The following is a 21,486-nucleotide window of genomic DNA, read 5'->3' as shown; positions in this document are numbered from 1 at the left end:
TCTTTCTCTATCTCTTTTAATCATCATCTCTTTTATCTTTTTATCATTTTTCTCCTTTTAAATATCTTTCCAAAATTTAGAGAAAAGTGTAGAGAAATGCCCACCATTTAATCCTTTCTTTTGCCTTTACTTACTCTCTCTCTCTCTGTATAACCATGGAGGCCAAAACTATATTGCCTGTTTCCCCATAATTTTCCCCTCTAAATTTAAAGACGAGGCCCAGGAACAAAAGAGTAGGCGGACCAATAAAGACTTCACAGTGGCCTTACAACCCCCCCCCCCCCCCGCCATTCCCCTCCCTTACTTTTATTACCCCCATTTTGTTCCCTTTCTTGTAATTATACCATTCCCGTTTTGTTTCCCCCAAATTTGTAGTCCTCAGTGAAGAAGGCCCATTTTCCACGGCTGTTCTTACAAAACTAAGAAATATTTTTCAAGTAAATTAGATTTTCTTCAAATCTAACTGTCGCTTTTAAACAGATGATATTTAAATTGAAGTTTAATAAATTTCTATTTTATTATTCATAAATAATTTCAAAAAATTCTATTTGTTTTTTTAATTGATTTGATTTCTATTTAGCAAAAACATTACATGAAAATTGTATTTGTATACCCTGGTTCATAATGTTTTTAGGGCTTTGCTTTCCTTCAAAAGAAACATTTTCCAATAAAAAAAAAATTCTTTTTGATCGATCTTCAATTCATTTGGGAATTATCTTAAAACAAAGATTTTTAGTTTTTTTTCTACCAAAACACAGAGAATGATTTATGATTGGGTTAAATTTCACGTTATTTATTGTTCATAGTCTTAAAGATGAAACAGTATAATCTTTAGCATTTATCGTGTTATAGAAAAAATGCTCTATTTGAAAAAAAAAGAAATTAGAAAAACGATTTAGTCCCTTTCGAATTTAGCAAAACATTCGATACATTTGATAAAAAATTGTTGAATCATATAAAGAGAGAAGAGAATAATGTAATATAATTTGCTATTTATTAGAAATGGACATTTAGTATAAACATCCTCCTCAAAGGTCCACCAAAATTTCTCTTCCTTCCTTTTTTCACTGCAACCATCCTCTTAAAACACACACACACATACACACACAAACATATTAACCTTCCCTGTTCCCCCAACAAACCCACAGCTCCCCCCTTTAACATTTCCTTTCCCTCCTAGGCCCAAGAGTGTAAGGCACCCTTCCCTCTGGCTGTCCATATTCCACAGTAAAACAGGATCGATCCAGCAATTTGATGCCTGCAGAAAACATGGATCACCACCATTTTTATCATATTAATATTATAACCCTCCTACTCAAGATTAATCTCTTCCTTGTTTAGTGTCGAGCCTAGTGATATGATTAAAACGTGAAATAATAATACCATATATAGAATATTTGATTTTAGTTTTAGATGGTTTTAAAAATATGATAAGTTGTGAGGATCAAAATAGTACATACCATAATAATATCTGTACTCTCTCAATATAGCCAACAGAAAGAGATAGTGAGGGAGAGAGAGGGAGAGTAAGCTTTGGTTGATATTGTGTATGCTTGTGTTGGTGATAATGACCATTCTCATAAATATAATGGCTTTTTAAGTCATCTAGGAATCAACATATTCAGACAAGTGTGCTCAAATTACATTGCTCCGCAGCTTTGGTCATAAAATCATAAAAATGAGCATAAAAGTATGATTTGACCCAAAAGCTAGTTGTGTTAAAAAAAACCTTAAATTATTTTTTAATCCGCAAAGTCTTCGTTAAAAATCGCCAAAATTAGTATGAGTGATTTAAGACTGTTGGCTCGCGGGCCCATGTCGCCGCCTGAAGGCATCAACGTCCGCGTGCGGCCGCCCGACGTACTGACCGCAGTAGGAGCCGCAGGATCCACGCCGCCATCTGTAGCAGTCAATTATAGACCCAGCTCTCGGGCAATGTGTATCCAATTGCCGGAGCCGTTGCAGCGCTCAGGCCGTCACTTGGCTGCCGCTAGACACGAGGCCCGTCATCACGACAGTGAGGACGAGGATGACGAGAGTGATGGAGATGAGGAACAGGAGCCCCTCAGGATTTCATTCCACGAGGATGAGATACGTTCCCACACCTCACTCTCGCGGCCAGCCTCACGCAAAAGCTTGCATGACGCAACCGCCGTTACGTTGCCATCGTCGGCCGACTGTATCCTTCCGCCAGCCGGTCAGTTTGAGCGGCCGGGCACGGCCACGGCTAACCTGGATGATATAGATATTGAGGACCCGTACCCGAGTTTTGCGCAGGTGCGAACATCCGCCTCCGGTCTCCTGCGCTGCCCGGAGAGCGATGGGTTGGAGGGCGACGAGTCGGACCATCCGGCCCCGTGTCCGCCGCCCATGCAGGAAAGGGAGTCCCTGTCCCAGTGTCGGCTGCTGCCCTCGCCGTATCCGTATTGGGCCGACGATGAGGACCTGCAGAGTCCGCAGCAGAAGGATCCGTTTGTCGGGTACGTTAGCCTTATCATTTCATGCAAAGCGTGTTCTACAAATTTTATCTTTTTCCACTCTTTTGTCTACAGTTTAGGCTGCTAGATCATTATCAATTTTAAAACCGTGTTAGTTCAGGCAAATAACAAAAAATTATATTTTCCTAATGATTTTTAACTTTTAATTTTAAGTTTAAAAAACAAACGTAAAATCCATAAAAAGAATTGCTATGCTTTTGAAGATATGTCCCAAAGAAAAAATTAAGTTAACCATAGTTTTGAGTAAGTTTAAAACCAAAGAAATCAACACAACAACAACATCATATCTGATTAGGGGAAAACTTGACACAAAGATTCATAGTTTATCATACTGGGTGGTTATATGAAATAAAAATTTTGCGAAAGCATGAAACTTTAAGTTTAAGATAAATAAAATTGAAGCAAAAAACGTTATTTTACTTTGTAAAAGTTTTAGTTGGTTGTGTAAAAATAGTTTTGACGTTCTTCTGAAAGATTCCTCTAAATCTCTTATTTTTGAGAATTTTTAACATTACAAGAAAGTGGTATTTTTTACTGTGTGTACAAATTTAAAAATCAGCTAAATTAATTACCTCTTACACCCTGTTGAAAAGCCATCAAAATACAAAGTTTTCATTTAATTTTCTTCAAGACAAACACACATGCTATATCACACACACTCAATCATATGTGAAGAGAGTTCTAAAATTAACCCACCAACAATTAAGTAGACAAGAAAAATCCTCCAACTTTAATTTGAAAAAATATTTTGGATCATGAAAAGTAAAGGAAGTAGCGGGTTTCGTCGTATTTTCACAGTAACTTTGATAGGTTATTTAAGGTTAGGTTAGGTAAATGTTAATGACTGCCCCTCAGGTCTAGAGCTCCACGCACGGACTAGAAATAGGGGAAAAACTACTGTGAAAATACGACGAAACTCGCTACTTCTTTTTCTTCTGGTACGTATTTTCTATCCATAAAAGGGTTTTATTAGAATTCTCATCTTCCAAAATCGTGTGCATGCCCTAGACCTGAAGCCCCGACATTTCCACGATACAACAGTTTTGTTGTGGAGGCATCCAACCCAGAATTGTGGAGCAAAATAAAGAATATTTTTAAAGTATTGAAAATAAATAATTCATGAGATTTTCAAACTATCAAACTATCGAGTCAACATTTACACACAGGGGGTGAGATAGGAATAATATTAGTTCAAGATATACAAATATTTACCAGTAAATAAGAAACCTTGGACGTTCTTGCTTGTTGCTTTAAATCTAATCAGATATATAATAAAAAAGACAAATTGAGTAATTCATTGACAATTTTCTAAATCTCATGAACCTGTTTTAGAAATTCATCTTCTGAATATACCATCCTGCACAAAGGTGCCAGAAAATTTATCCATAAATACAAAATATTACAATACAAAAGTCAACAAAGTTTTCAGATAAATTTTATATAACCAAAACATACATACAAGCATATATTTCAGACTATATTACTAAAGGAACATTTAAAGAATAAGCTAAAGTCTCTAAAAAAAGATTTAAAGCTTACACTTTAACAAATGTTAATAAAAAAAAAAGTTTAATTACTAAAACCTATTTCAGACAAATAACTGATGGAAATCTCCGGCCCCCTTCATTTTTTATGTCTTTAAAAATGAAATCAAAGCCCTGCAAGTGGTTCTAACCCTGCGGGTTCTATCCTAACAAAAAACTTTGTTTGAGGTCCATACGCAATATGAGCAAAAAGAAAATTAATTAAAGTTACTATTTTAAAGTTTTTTATTCAAATTATCCATTGCAAGAATAGTAATTTCTCGCATCGTATTATAAACAGCTTTCCGCGGATATAGAATGTACAATTATAAAATTAAAACCAGTTTTTTATATTTTTATATTCGTAGAAAACTGGATATAATACGATGCCTGACATAGTTTTTTCGTACGGATGAGAACCGGTTTCTATCTACCGGATTTGAATGAATACGAGAAAATGTTTTCCATGTGTTTTATTTAACCTTAGTTTGTTCTGTTATCCAGGGAGGGAAGGGACATTGGACTGAATTAAAAATGTTCCTTCAACAAGTTTCTTCATTCGAACTTTAAGGCCTTTTATAAATCTTAAATGAAATTTACATTCCAGCAGTGTCCAAACTTTTCCACATATAGCCTCAATCTGTAACAAGGGTATTTTTGTTCGTCAAAATTGGGGATGTACAACAATTTATAGTTCATTGTCTTCCTTAAAGTGTCCTTCGGTTACCATATTTATAATAAAAAAAAATAATCAAAAGAAAGAAAAAAACGTGTGAAAGGAATGATAAACTACTTCTGTTAAAAGAAAGGTGGAGAGCCCATACTCATAAAATAGCTGCACTACAAAATATAAAGATATAATTTTAATAAGCTACTCACACTTTTCTTATACTAATTGCGTTAATGCAAAGCTAACGAAACCAACAAAAATGACTCTTACATATAAGGAATATTACAAGGGATAAAAAAATTATCTTTAGCCAACAATAGCATTACCAAATTCCTTTTATATAAGTACTTTATATAATTACTAGCGGCTACGCCCCTAGAGGCCTCTAGTGGCACTTTAAATGTTTTTGTTTGTTAAAGTTTACGATAATTCTTTATGTTACGGATACCTCTTAATGTTACTTTGAAGTCTCCCAGATTTTAAGAAAATTTACAATTTTTTTGTCATTTCTTTTGGGAGGGTGGTAGTACCCTCCCCCAAAATAGTTAAAAACCTTCCCAGGACATATGAGAATCTACCCTGTTAAGGAGAACCCGATCGGTTCAGCGGTTAGCGAGACACACAGACAGACAAACATCCTGTTACTTTAGTATAAGGATAAAAATATAGCTTATAAGATAGTTCAAGTTAACTATTTCTAATATGGCTTCCAAACCGATTAATTTCCGCTGGATTAGAACCGGTTCCGAGCAAAACTGAAAAATCATGTATCGTATCGGAGGTAAAATCGGTTTAAATTTTATAATATACCATTTATATATCCGCGAAAAGCTATCTCTAATACTATGCGATAAATAACTTTTACCACTTTAAAACTATTGCTACCTCTTAAGCACAAAATATCGATAATAGACCCTTAAATAGCATAATTTCAGTATGGAAGTCTTAGAGGTGTATAGTAAAATAAATGTAACAATAGTTATTAGTCTAGGTTTTAAGCGTTTTGGCATAGATTCGAATCAAAAATTGCAAAAGAATGGGAGCATTCCACTTAATGCTGGGGGCGTATTTATTGTAAGCTGCTGATTTTTGACACTTATTTGTAGTATAATTTTATTATTGTGCTAATACTGTTTCTCAATACCCCCTTATTTACTTTGGGATAAAACAAATCCCCCCCCCCCCCATAATTTGTATAGTATGTATTAAAGTAATAAAAGGGAAAACAAATGAAATTCGATATTCTTTTTCACTTTATCAACCAATTACACGTAAATATTTATATAACAAGCAAATTATTTTACCATTTTAATTTACTTCTATTAATCTAAAGGTGCTGTTAATGTGCCAAGGCATTCCCATAGTTCATACTGGCTTTTTATACGTTTGACACAGTTTATAGGAATCATTTTAAAGTTTTTGATCTATAGATTGAACTTTTAACCTTATTGTCCACCAACAGTATGTATTCTGCAGGAGTTTTATTTTTGGGGTTGAAAGGTCCAAGAAAGCATTTGAAGGAAATTGTATGTAAAAACTAATTCCCCATATCTTTACAAGTTTTGATGATTGCAGTGGTAGCGCAGCCAGGAATATCATGGAACATTTGTCAACAATAAAAATATTGTTATAGATCATTGGAAAATGATTTTAATATTCCACATTTTATATTAAGCAATTCTTACTCATATCCCCTTTGAAGATACTTGTAGATTAAAGTTTTTCCAATTGTAAAAAATTGAGCCTTACCCCACTCCATAGATGATATGTTTACTCTGCCTCCACATACTTTAATTTTTTCAACCTACTCCCATTTAAAAAAAATAACTTGGATTTCTTTTCCTAACTGCTCCATTATCTTATTCTTTACCCTCTCCAGACACATAGACACACACTAATAAACAATTTATGCATTTCTTCTCAAAATATTGCTTACTTTATTATTGTTGATTTTTAAAATGTCTGCGCTACTCTTTTTTTTATTTATCCCTCTAATGCTTGATTCGTAACCCTGGGTGATAATATACATATAATTATCATTATCGATGTATCATTTTCCCCTCTTTCTCTCTTTTCTCTCTTTTCTTCCTTCTTTTACTTAACTAATTAAGCTTTAATATTCCTCTTTTTTGATAGCGTAGCTACATTATAAACAAATCCAGTTCTTATTTCTTCATTATCTTGATAGAAACAAGGACATAAGTAGCAAAGAAATGAAACTATGGACCAAAAACTCTAGAATTTGTTGTTGGGTAGATCGCTGATTTAAAAGAAATTATTAATATAAATTTATAACGAAGGGCGCTAAAGTTAGTATAAGTAAATTACTTTGACGTTCGGAAAACATAATATAAATGTATAAGAGTCAAAGCAAAATTGTAAGTAAATTTGTTGAAAAACTGCTTGATTCAGGATAATGTTTATGGACATACTTACATTTTTAGGACTTGATTATAGAGTTGCATCGCTTATTACATTATACTTTGCTGTCCCAGGAATCAATATACCAAAAATCAGATCAATCGGATGATTAGATCACATAAATTTGTTGTTAAAAAGTAAAAAAATCAACACGGTTAAAATGGACGTAAGGACATTTTGGTGATGATTATTGAGTTGCTACGCTTTCTAAATCGTACCTAACTATTAAAGGAATCACCATGCAAAATTTGAAATCGATAGGACAATTCTAACATGCCTAAATAATTATGTTGTTTACAAATGTTAAGCTATGCTACTTATGGATATAGTCCTTATTGTTTGATTTTTCCTCCACTTTTATTTTATCCTTTTTTTATGGATGTTATTATCCTTGTTTTTTGCTGATAAATTTTCTACCTATATTCAACTAATCGAATTTAGTTGTTGCAAAGAAATCGAAAATCCGCATTTTTAGGTGCGAAGCATCTTCAAATGACTTACTTTATGATTCCCTCAATTAAAAATATTATTTAATACGTGAATAAGCTTATTTTTCATACTTAATGATACGTTTGTTACTCAATATAATCCAAAAATAATTTATATTCTTTATTTTAACTAGTTAATGCTGTGCAATTAATGTAAATACTTGTCCTTGTTATCATATAATTTGACTCATATATATTTCTCTCTATTTCTTTTTTCCTAGATAAATGTTTATCCTACTTATTTTAATTATCTTTTTAAGTAATTAATAACACGAGTATTATATTAAAGTCTAAACAAATATATAACCTAAATATGTAATTTTCTTATATGAAATGAATTTTTAAAAACTTTTCGAAGTGTTCAACTTATTAATTAAATATAAGAATGGCAAACGAAATAATTATAGCAAAAAGAATAATTATCCTTTATTTTATAAAATGGCGCAGCTACAACAAACAAAGGTTTTAAAAGAACTGATTATTAGTGGATTATTGTGCTCAGTTGCGTGCACAGGGTTTTATCAGTGGGTTGTGTAAGAAGAGGATAGGGTAAAATTTCGCACCCTTTTATAATTGTGTTTGTATGTAGGAGTTTTATTGCTAAGATTTAAATCCATATTTTTCAGGGTAGCTTCTCTATTACTAGTCAATGTCTATCCGTTGCGTCAATTTGTCTGCAATCCGTAACAGCAAAATAATCATATTCATAACCCTTGACTTAAAGAACGATCAAAAATCAGTAATTAATTTATTGGAAACTCCCTCCCAAAAATTAATTTTACTCTGCTCATTCAAAACCGTAATAAGCTTCAACTACTGCGCTTCTCAGTGAAATACTCGTCCTTGTTTTGTAATAACAAGGACAAATGCTGTATAACTTCTAAAGCATTAATGTACAGACGCACAGACCAGAATAATATCATATCTCATAACTTGAAAATTGATGGTACATTGTTCCAAAAGAAATTGGTAAAGTTCGGTGATATTTCATTTTACTTTTTTCTAACTTTTGTATTTTAGTTTAGAGAACAATATCTTTTTGTTTTATTGAGTAAAGTATTATTTGTTTATTTTTTAAAATTTTTAGTATCATAGTTCATCAGTCAACACAATTTTTTTGAAAGCAAAATTTAAAAGTAATTCTTGTAAAATCGCGTTAATTCTTGTAGTTTTGACTTAAACAAAGAGTTGGAGAAGGAGATAAAAATTTTAGTCTTTGCAATAAACAACATAAAGACTTGTCTTTTAGGTTAGGTAAGGTTAGGTGATTACATCGCAGGGTTATACAATTGGCCCCGCAGGGTTTGAGCCCCCCATAGGGGCTAGAAATAGGAAAAAAGCTACTCTGAAAATTCGAAGAATCGCCCCTTAAGGGGCGTTGCCACGAATTGGACTATACTCCTTTGTTTAACCTAAATTTTTCTTTAGTTCCATAATATCCTTGATAAAGAAGTACTACAATGTTGTTGCCTTAACAAAGGCTAATACTAAATAGGCATCTGATTTTTAGTCAGACCTAAAATATTGGCAGGCATACTTCTTCTTGGCTGCTTCCTTTTTAATTGTGTATTTTACTGCATCATGAATAGTACATACTAAAATACCTTAGTTTTTTTGAGTTAATTGTTAATTGAATGTTACCCTGGACGGCATCATGGATGGCATCGTGCTTGTTCATTATATAACTCATTAGCCTGATTGGCATATAACACAATTTAATCATTATCAAATCATAATTAATCATTTTCTCTAACTTTTATTTTTTCAGACAGTCCAAAAAACATTTTTGTTAAATTAAAGATATTAGATTATCTTTTCAAAATTGTTTAGAAGATTTTCATTTTAATTGGGGGTGGAGGGGGGGGGGGGGTGTCGCAAACAATCCTAGAACCTATTATAATATTTAAACTTTTATATGTACTATCCTATTATATAAAGTAGTAAGGTTATTTTTGTCTGTAACTACCGAACTGATTAAGTTTTTAACTTTTTCTTTTAAGGGAAGCTTCACATTGGTCTCTGGGTGTTTTTATGCTATTTTCTTTACATCCCATTTGAATACCGAGTCCCTATACAATTATAAATATTACTCTAACATATCTTTCATTAGCCTATCTTTCAAAGCTTAAAAAAATAACTGGATAATTTTTGTTCCAGGTTACAGAAGCAGATGCAGATAATGAACCGGAACCTGAGCGGGAAGCTGGAGGAATTGCACGGGATACCCAGTGTAGAGACACACGTAGCACTATCAGAAATTAGGGGACAACTACATGAACTAACACGCAGGTACACACTTAGCTTTAGTTGTGCTGCTACTCTTAAACATGGGGAGGGAAAGGTTACTGGACTTAAAATTACTCTGGTTTCCAAGTTATATAAACACGTTCTCTTTAGGTACAGTTATTAATTCTTGGTTAGCTTGTTTAAACTTTCAGTTTCCAAACCTTTTAACGAATAATTATTATATTGTTTAGCATTATTGGGAACGTCATTAGCGTCCATTGTCTTTCCCTTAAGAATATAAATAATTTTGAAAACCTTGAGTAAAATGTATACTTTAATAGATTTTAATGATATAACAGGCATTTCTTGAGTTAGCGGCTATGCTCCAAGAGGCCTTTAGCGAAACTTTAATTTTTGATAACGGCGATTTTTCTTATTTCCATAATATTTATAAACTATCTATGGGCTATAAAAAGCTTTACTGTAAATGAGAACCATATTGGTTCAGCAATTATTGAGATCGCTACACGCAGACAAACAGAAATCCTGATACTTTTTTATAAAGATAACATCTGAGGATTCATTCTTAGATAGCAACTGTTAATAAGGTTTATTGGCAAAAATAATCAATGTTTGTTATTAGTTATAAGATAATTACATTAGGTAATGCGGCTCCCCCCCCCCCCCCTCCCCCAGTAATAATAGAGAATACAAAAACATTTTCTTTTTTTCTCAAGTTTTTGTTTGGATTCACGCAAAACAGCAAAGTTTTTTTTATGAGATAGCTAGTTAGGATTATATTACTGGGTAACTTGTAATTAAAAATAAAAATTAAAAAAAAAAAAAATAAACCCCGACGTTTTTTCGGATATCAATGTGAAAAATGTGCTGTTTTTCTGGAACCCAGTAATAGTGTCGAACTGATTATGACGTAAAAACAAAATTAGCCAATGAGAGGCCATTATTGACCAATGGTAAATTTATAGTGGCCTCTCATTGGGTAATTATTTTTTTTACGTCATTATCAGTCCGACACTTTTACTGGGTTCGTTTTTCTGCAACAAAATTGCTGGTGGTTTTTACTGAAAACTTGTGTTTGTGTCATTGTCTCTATCTCATCAAACAAACCAAAAAGAACCAGGGAGGGGGGGGGGGACATTGGACTTTAAATAATACTGATCTCAAAATATTTTAAACTCTCCGATTTATTGTATTGAGAAAAAAAATTATATTTTTCATAAATCTTAATTAAGTTGTACATTTAAGCAGTGTCTAAACTTTTCCACCATAGATTTTAAAATAGGGGTACATTTTGTCCACAATGATTGTGGATGTACAATTATTTATCGTCCTTTGTCTTATCCCTTGAAAACCCTGGGAAGAAGTCAATTAGTGGAACAAGTATTATGAAGAAGAAAATTAGATATGGCAAATGGAACAAATGTTTTCCTTAATGGTTTTTAAGCCAACGAATGGATGAAAGAGTCTTTAAAGTATAATTCACAGTTCAAAGTTTATTTCCTCCATCTGTTCTATACATTTTTTTTTTTTGGGGGGGGGGGGAGGGTGAGCCTTTCCCAAATAGTGCTCTGAAGTCCCACCCTAGCCTTTTTTTAAAGATAAATTAAAAATAAAGGAGGTTGGTTGTTTGTTCTTATGCCCAACCCCTGCGTGTCCTATACTTGCGGTGCCATAACCCTGCGAGTTTCCCAGCGACAAAGCAAAATAAACCAACCTAACCTGCCCTAAAGTAATAAACAAACAAACCAAAAACTATCCTCCGTCCCCTTTTTTTCAATTTTAAAAACATGGGAGTCAATGTTCAACTGGCCACTTAAGGGACCTCGCAATTTATTTTTAAAACACATATCCCTGTCCATGTAACTTGAAAAAGGAAATTACTATATTCTCTAGAGTCATATGTTATAAGTACATATGTAAGTAAAAAGTGACATTAGTATTATTTTCAAACTCATTCATTCAACTATAAACTTTTATCTAAATAAGTACTTTTTCTCAAGTCAAAAAAAAAAAATAATTGAAGGCTTCACTTTGGCAAACAGAAACTTAATTGTGAAGCTGTTTTAGAAATCATGGGTAGCACAAATACTTAAAAAAACATCAATAATTAGCGAAGCTCTCAATAAGTGTAAAAGTATATATGTAAAAGTATAAACTACTAGTACTAAGCAAGCAAATGTAAAACAAAACGGAACATGACTGTCAGATGGATACAATAAGTTGTATAGTATAGATGATAAGTGTTCAGCCTTCTATTCTTAAGAGTTTTTTTTAAATCAGCCGTCTATCTATACTAGCAACTGAGTAATTAATAATTTTTCTACAGAAACCTAATGGCCATCAGAGCATTACAGACAGACTGACGTACTAAGTAAATTATACATATGCTATAAAGGGTGGGCAAAATCAGGAATAAGGTATAACCAACAAGCAAATTAATTCAAAAATTGATTTGGGGGGCAAAATAACGCACCCTTTTATAAATTGCCTTTTTCAGCTGTCGTTGGGGGGCAAAATTTGTAAGATAGACTTATGAAAATTGCTGGGAATACTATTAGTTACACAAGTAAGACACTTTAAAAGACTAGAGCTTTCTATCCTATCTTGCTTGTCTATAGTACACCGGCAAAGTCATACTTGGCAGATTTTGAAATATCTAAAACGTCAAAAATCTTTAAAAATTCCCGGGACCCATATTTAAACTTGTTTTAGACTATAGGTTGCACTGACAACCATAGCTAAATCTTCATGCCATTTTAAAAAAGGTATGTAACGCCGCTCTAGCTGAACTGTAACTCAAATCTGAGCCGCCGTGTCGAAGGGTAGCTTGAAAGATGGGTGAATTTGGATCATGCGGTTACTCACGTTTCTAAGGAGATGTGGCCTCCCAGCAGCCCTGATCTTACGTCAATGGACTTTTAGGCCTAGAGCACCATTAAAGCACGAACCAATAGACACGTCAATACAACAAAGATTTCTCTCATTGCTAAAATCAAAGAGAACTTCGTCTCCTTAGACAGGGACATGGTGACCAGGGTCGTCGGGCGGTTCAGGGAGCGGGTAGAGGCGGTTTTTTAGCCATTTTCAATATCATTTGAGAAAATCACGTTTCAGAAATTTAGCTGACTGAAGGACAGACGAACATTTCGATTTATTGAGTAGCTTTCCTACCAAAAATCGTAATATTGTATAAAAATTGTATTTGTATTATGCACAGGTATTATTTATTTAATTTCATCAATAGTTTTGAAAATACAAACATTTTTGCATCATGTTTACTCATAACTGCGAATAATTTCATCAATAAAAACAGCAAATTTATTTTCTTATTATATCTACGTTTTCTACGAATATAAAATGAACAATCATAAGGTTAAAACCAGTTTTTTATCCTCTGCTTTCAGCATCTCAGGGCTAAAAAACTGGTTTTAATCTTATAATTATATATTTTATATCCGCGGAAAGCTGGTTATAACACAATGCGAGAAATAACTATTATGTCGTCTAAATGTGCAGTCTTATCTTGATATGATAACAACGTTTGACATATACATGTCCCTTTATGTTATGAAGGTTTGCTAACCACTGAACCAATATGGTTCTCCTTTACTGAAATGCCTTTCTTAGATCAAGGAGAGGCTTATAAAATTATTTTCTTTTTAAACTAAACCTAAAAGTAAAGGATCTACGCCCCTACCTAAATTTAAACACAAACCCAAAAAAATGTGGGTCTCTGCTCGATAAGGCACAATTTAGGGAAACCCCTGGATTATGTATTAAAAGTATTTTAGATTTTACATAGATACCAATAGCGAATTTCGATAATTTAACTGCTTTGAAAGAAATAATATTTTTTTGCATAACAGCAATCCATTCACATTTTCTTGACCTTTCAAGCTTTACATTTTTATTGAAAAAAATATTCAACAATTTTATAGAAACTTTAAAATACTTTTGAAAAAAGAAAAAGAACAATTTGGGTTATTTCTTAAAATATTTATTTAAATTACAAAACTGGTATTAGTTTTACAATTTTTATTTTAATATTCCTGGAAAATTGTCTGTAATACGATGCTATATATGATTCTTAGTATGGCTGAGAACCGATTCTAATCCAGCGGATATTAATGGGTTTGGAAGACATTATGGGAAAAGTATTAATAATTATCTTTGCTAAGCAGAACAAAAGTATTAAAATCCAAGGGCGTAGTCACAGGGACAAGGGGAAGGCACTGCAAGTAATCGGAACAAGGGATGGTTCATCTGAAGAAAAAACGATTTTACGCCAAAAGTATTTAATCAATACAATAAGCGTATTTGATAAAAGTTAAAAGTAGGTGCTGTCCCCACTATTCTTTTACTTTAATATCATAACAGTATTAATTATTTGTCAGAATATTAAATGGGGTTAAAATAGTTGTCCTTCAGTTGAACCATCCCCATGGTAGACGTTAGTAATAAACGAATAGAACAAAGTATTTTTGGCAATAAAATTTATGATTGTCTGGCAGGCGTTTAGATACAATAACTGCGCAATTTACGCAAAGCAATAAAATTTGCAATAAATCTAACTTTTGGAAGCATAAGTTTTCTGAAGACAAGTGTAAAATTTATGGCGGATTTCGGAAAAGGTTAATATGTAAAGCTAATACATAAATGAAAATACAATGAGGTTTTTTTTAACCAATTCATATAAATGTGAATTTCTCAGTTGCTATTCAAGATATCCACGATTTTTTTGTGCTTCGCTTCAAATTGATGTTTTTACTACAATTAACATTCTAAATAGCTTAGCGAAAGAATTTTTTCCTTAAAATTTAATGTCATCAACTATCTATCTATGTTTTAGTGAAAATAATTAATTTTAATCTCAAATCTTGCATAATTGCACACTCTACACCTGTATACACACAAATAAACATTAATCCACACACACACACACACACACACAAACAAATAAAACACTCACAAATACACACAATTAAATAGTTTAGTCCCTCCCTTATTTTCTCTTTAACTTCAGCTATTCAGTAAATAAATCTCACACACACTTACTCACACCCACACACTTACACTGTCACCAACACACACACACACACACACATACACTGTCACCCACCCACCTACACCCACACAGGTCTCCTGTAGTGCCTATCAAAAGTTAGCATTAAGTATATTGGCCTAATGCATCAATTTAGTTTTACAATGTACAATCATAAAAGTTTTGTCAGTGTGTGTCATTCTCTGTGTGTAAGAGTGTGTGGGGTGGGTGTAAATATGTATGAGTGTGTGTTTGTGTGTGTGTATGCAGCGGGCCCAAACTTGGATCCTGGGATTTTTCTGTAAGATTATTTTGCACTTAGTGAAGAAGAATTCTTTATAATTGATTAAAATAGGTTATCTAAGCCGGGTATCTATGCAACCAAGGAAGATCATTTCAAATAGAACAAAACAAGAACATCCATGAGTAGCAAAGCACACAGAAAGTCATGGATGGACAATCCGACAAAATGACATATAGAGAAGATCTTTGATTGTCATCTAAAGAAAAAGAGAGAATATGAGATAATTCATACATTATTACAAAACTTATAAAAAAAAATTATTGTTTTTTTAATTATTATGAATTATATACTGGATGCAAAGTCTATCTTAATTTTCAGCTGAGAAAATCATAGTGATACAGACGACCAGACAAAATGAATTATAGATTAGCTTTGTTACTACAAATTGTATAACTATATTTGTAGGGAATTTTCATATGCCCGACCAATGTTAAAAATATTTAATAACCACCAAAGTTTCTAAGAAATTTTATTTCCGACTTTTTAAGAAAAATACAAAATTATGAGTGCTTGATTGATGTTAAACATAATTTTCTAAAATGCTACTCTTTAATTTATTTTGTTTGTACTAAGGATTAAACTATAATAGAATTTAGCTTACGCACAAAGATGAAAATAGTTTAGCATTTTAAGTAGTTTAGTCGCTTGATAATCCAATAGTTCTTAAAAGTTTGTCTTTACTTGCTATTGTTTCATTTGCTATATTTACCCCTTTAAACAAACACACACACAGAGCTATTTAGAACATTTATGATTTTATTTCCAATCTCAAAATTCTACCCTAGATCACTTGGATATGTTTAATGGAGAAACCATCGGTAATAGTTACATAGAGACTAATGAAGGAAACCAATCTTTGTAGAAAAGGGGTTGCGTGCTTAATTCATTTTACCTAAATAATAATAATGATATTAACTTAAATATAAATAGCACGTACTATATCATACAGCTATTAGAAAAAAAGTTTACCTCATAGCTTTAATTTACTGAGTATTCGATAACAATAACTAAAATAAGAACTGGGTGTTTTTTTTGCATTAAATATATTGTGCTTTATCTCAAAGTGGCTTTTAAACATGGAACCAAGCACTCCTTCCCCTTTATTTTTAAAATAGATTAAAATAAGGGTGGGGTAGCTTTTTTCTTTAAACCCAACCACTGCAGAGGAACTTAACACTGCGGGGCTACCCTGTATGCATTATAACCTAACTTTAAGTAAAAGATAAGCACGTAAAAAAACAACCCCACCCCCCTTTAATTTTCTTTATAATTTATTAAATAACAAGGAGATTGTGTTTCTGTGCTCGACTTGGTACTTTGAGGGAAACTTCTAAAAATACTCATGAAGATCTGTAAAGAATATAATATTAAAATTTTACCTGCTAAACTAAAAATAAATTTCCTATGTTCAAAAATAATTATATCACAGTTTCATTATCTATTTAAGTGCCGATTTTGACTCACCCAGTATCTATTTCTTGGTGTAATTTATTATACAATACATATAAGTATAACACTAAGATTAATATATTTGTGCTTCTTAATATCAACATTATTTATCATAGCGTAGATACTCTATAACAACATATTCCGTCAGTTTTGACTAAGTACGTTCTAACCTTAAGATTTAAAGTCAAACAATAGTGATCTATAACTTCGTATTATAGACATCTTTCCGCGGATAGCTATTGATTACTTGTAAGATTAATTCCGGTTTTTATGTTTATTTAATATTGTAGAAAATACATGATTTTTTAGTATGGCTTAGAACTGGTTTTAATCCATCGGTTTCGAAACCATACTGGAAACCAATCCTATAATATAAAGTAGTAAGATTGGGAATAGTCCTTTTCGTAACATCGCCCCATATGGGGCGATCCGTCGTATTTTAAAATGACTTTTTATAGGTTATTTTAGGTTAGGTTAGGTTATATTGGGTTAGATGATTTCCCCACAGGGTTAGGTAATTGGCCCCGCAGGGTTAGAGCACCCCGCATGGGCTAAAAATAGGAGAAAAGTTTCTGTGAAAATTACGAAGAATCGCCCAATAAGGTGCGATGTTACGAAAGGGACTATACCCAGGCTTTTTTAGATACTCTTCTCGCTTCATCTAAAGTCTAGGGGCGAAAGGGTCATCTCAAAAAACGCCTATCTCAGAAAACGCCCATCTCAAAAAACGCCTATCTCAAAATAGAATAATAAAATACTTTTATTCTTGATCTATTATTTAAAACACAAATAAACAGTTACCAAATCGACCAGTCAATAAACTATGTACAAAGATGGATAAAATGGTAAACTAAAGAAATGCTGCTTTATTAAGAGAATAGAGAAGGTTTAAATAAATGGAAAATGGGGGATGGGAGAAAATTGTTGGATGGAGAACTCATTAGAGGAAAGGATTTAATTATTGAAGCTTATTAAAAGTACATAATTTTTGAATCTGATAAAAATAAGAAGGAATATAGGGATAAGACATTAAAATAACCTCACTAAAAATAAAATGTTAAATTGCTTTATAATTTTTTATTTTGAGAAAAAGTTATATAATTCTGATAATTTTAAAGCATATTATACTAAATAAATATTTTGTATATTATTTCTGTATGTTAATAATTATACAACATGAATTTAAAATTTATTTTGAGCTTAATAAAAACTAGAACAAAATTCCACAACATCTCTATGAATATATCTTAACAAATTTACTAGGTTTAGTCATATTCACAATATTTCAACCTGAAATTCTGTTAATTCAAGATATAAGGTCAAATGATAACAAAATAAATAAGAAGTATGTTTTATAGAGCTAATAGTTGTTCATCTTATTTTAATAACTGATAGTTGTATGTAGATAATGATAATGATAATTATATGATAATGAAACAAAGAAACTTAAAACATGAATTAACTAGGTAAAAGCTTTTGTTATTAAATTGTGACCAATTTTCAAAAAGCAAACCTTTAGTATGTTTTGCTCAAAATGCTTAAAAAAATAAAAAGTGCCTAAGGAATGTACAAGAGTGACAATATACTTCAGGGATAGATATTTCAATAAGAAGATTATTAATGTACATATTGTACAATATTCATAATACCTTAGACTGACATGTTTCACTACAAGACAATTTTTAATAATGTAGTAGGCGTTTTATGAAAAAGGCGTTTTCTGAGATGGGCGTTTTTTGAGATAGGCGTTTTTTGAGTATAGCCGGGCGAAACAGCTATTATTATGAAATGGAATTTAAATTGTACCAAAAAAATACTAAAACATAGAACATAGATACTTTTAAAGAAGTTTAATATGATGTAATTTGAAAACTAGCATCTGTTGGGACTAGGAGAGCAAATAACCATTCAAACAAAACAACAATAAAATACGATACAGCAAAAAAAAAATATTAAAATTGTAAATTTTGAAATGTAGAGAAATACCTAAAAGGAAATACCCGGGCTTTTTTGTCATTTATAATCATCACATATGTTAAATATTTTGTTGATTTCCTTCTGAAAGATAATACTAAAATTAGTGTTTACTTATAAAAGACAGTATGATTTAAGTACTCATGAAATGATAAGCACTGAAGCCACTCGTGATTTGAGATGCTGGGCTCCGTTTATGGATTATTTGAAGAAATGTGTCTTGGAGGACTCTGATTTCACGAAGTAAAAGCTAGAAATTCTGCGACGGCAAATCTTTTAAAGAATAATGTCTTTTGTAGCGTATATTAGACTCCAAAAGTACTGAACCTTGGCTTCGGATTGTTTATTTACCGAGCATTTCAATTTTCAATATCCTATCTTTCGAATCTGTTAAATTAACTTCTTTGGTTTCATAGTATAAACGATTTAAAGAAGCATTAAGGTTAAAAGGAAGAGAAAAAGCAATCCTAAAAAAATTAAAGTCAACATGTGGAATGGAAATAAAAGTCTTTTGATTAAAATAAAAAACGAGATATATAAATATTATTTTAATGGGATTTATTTTACAGCAAAAAATGTTAAGCTGTACTTTCTCTCTTTTCTACAATTTTTAAGTTTCTTACACCCTGAGAAGCATCTTCTTTGCATAACTATCCAATACAGTGTCCTGGCAATCCAGCTAATGTTTTTTAATCTCCCAGAGACCTTACCCAACGGAGCGGACGTTCAATCTTACCATTTCTGATAAATGTAACTTTAACCTATGCTATCATAACTACAAATGAAAAATATTTTTTCTATATTTCTAAGTTTTTTCCTTTACAAAGAATTGATTTTGCTGTATCATGAATAGTTTTTGGTGATGTTGAATTAACATATTAAAAGTTGTAATATGCATACTTAGTGCACATTTAACACTTTTTAATAAAAATTACACCAACAAAAAAGTAGGGTGAAAAAGAGATAGATAGATAGAGATAATGTAGACAGACAGAGAGGCGAGAATAAAAAATAAGGCTTACAAAAAATAGTTAGTTTCATTTTAATTGTGGGATGAAAAAGAGAAAGACTTATGTAGAGAGAGAGGAGAAAAAAAGAGAGAGGTATAAGAGATGGAAATAGCACAAAAAGACCACTATACAGACTTGCAAAGAAAATTTCCTAATGAAAATAAGGGGAAAATTTTTGAAATTCTTATTAAAGTTTGTCTATTATGCTGTGTATACAAAGTTCATTATGAAATTTAAAATTCATAATTCTTTAATTTTGTCTTGCATACTAAGCAGCATCAACAAAAATATGTTTTAAATTAGGTTCTAAATATAATTGAAAATTATAAATTTTCATAGTAAATATATAATATTCGAAGGATTAATGAAAGAAGGAAAAAAACCTTAAACAATCCATAGACCTATAAAGAGCTACAGTCAAAAAACCTAATTACTTAAAAGAGTATTAATATACTTTTCTTGGACTAATAGAAAAGCCCGTGCTTTTCCTCAAAATACCTAGAGAGCACAGAACCCGCCTAATTATTTCTAAATAAGTTTTAGTGTATTTTTGTTAGAGTTATTTGGTAGATTTTTGCTTTATCATATACATTTCTTTGTCTTAAACTATATGGTAAATGTAATCTCTCAGAATGATTAGGTAGTTAGTGCGGGGGTCTTATAGAAAATAATTGGTGGGTAGGCTTAACCACTGGTAGTTTGTACTAACAAATCAAGATTGAATAAAAACACCCTAAGTTTTTAAGCCAACGAACGAGAGACCGTGTTTAGAAAACTTTTGGTACCAGTGTAATTTATAGTCCTATGATCCTCCCTATCTCCATACTTTCTCCGTAGCTGATCTTGAAGGACGTACAAAATAATAAAATGTACGGGGTATTTTTAAAAGCGAAGCTTTTCTATAATTAGGGTCGGTCCGTCCGTACGTCCGTCCGTCCGTCTGAGATAGATAGCTTTTATTCGTTCATTTAGGCAGGTTAGAATTGTCCTATCGATTTCAAATTTTGCATGATGATTCCTGTAATAGTTAAGTACGATTTAGAAAGCATAGCAACTCTATAATCATTACCAGAATGTGCGTACGTCCATTTTAAACATGTTGATTTTTCTACTTTTTTAACAACAAATTTTTATGTGATCTAGTTATCCGTTTGATCTGATTTTTTGTATATTGATTCATGGGACAACAAAGAACAATAGTATAAGCGAAGCAACTCTATAATCAAGTCCTATAAATGTAAGTATGTCCAGAAACATTATCCCGTATCAAGCAGTTTTTGAACAAATTTACTTACAATTTTGCTTTGACTGTTTCGATTCTTTTATATTCTGATTATTCAGTTCAGACACTATACAAGTGTTAATGTCCGTTTGTCCTACCGTTTCAGTGCTTCGCTTTTATGGATGTTGTCATCCTTGTTTTCAAATTTCTTATCGGTCTAGGATATTGCGAGTCTTTTCTAATTAAAATAACCTACGCGAATGTGGTATTCTAACTAAAGTTGATTCCTTAATACCATTTAAAAATATGATATGGCAATTTGACTGGTGTATTACAAGTCTGTTTCAGTTTTGTGATTCTCGTGCTGATTATTATGACAGGAACCGCCATTAAACTAACTTTATAAACTCATTCAGTTTGTCTTTCATCTCAACAACTAACAAGAAAGTCTGAAACCAATGTGTTTATTTAAACTAAAGAAAACATAATCTAATTTATCAAAATATATTTCTTATGCTTCCAAATCTGACTTGAGAAACGTTTTTGCTTCCAATTACATAAAAAGTCTGGTAATACGTCTATAAAACATTAGGTGATTTCCCTCAAAGAGCCTGCGAGCAGCAGCCACCCACTCCTCCC

General features: G+C 32.0%; 1 protein-coding gene across 1 annotated transcript in view; it reads left to right on the top strand.

Moving 5' to 3' along the window:
• The first annotated feature begins 1,214 nt into the window (after positions 1–1,214).
• Glut1 (Glucose transporter 1) overlaps positions 1,215–21,486 on the top strand; it is a 33,679-nt gene continuing 13,407 nt past the window's right edge. Inside the window, exons 1-2 of the mRNA XM_080157769.1 lie at positions 1,215–2,480; positions 9,758–9,889. Of these exons, the coding sequence (XP_080013895.1) occupies positions 1,783–2,480; positions 9,758–9,889 (830 nt within the window). The 5' untranslated portion in view covers positions 1,215–1,782. The remainder of the gene's footprint in view (positions 2,481–9,757; positions 9,890–21,486) is intronic.

This window comes from Acartia tonsa, chromosome 4 (assembly GCF_053477335.1).
Source record: "Acartia tonsa isolate MP-2025a chromosome 4, ASM5347733v1, whole genome shotgun sequence".
NCBI classification, from domain to species: Eukaryota; Metazoa; Arthropoda; class Copepoda; order Calanoida; family Acartiidae; genus Acartia; species Acartia tonsa.
This window is presented reverse-complemented; position numbering and strand designations above follow the sequence as displayed.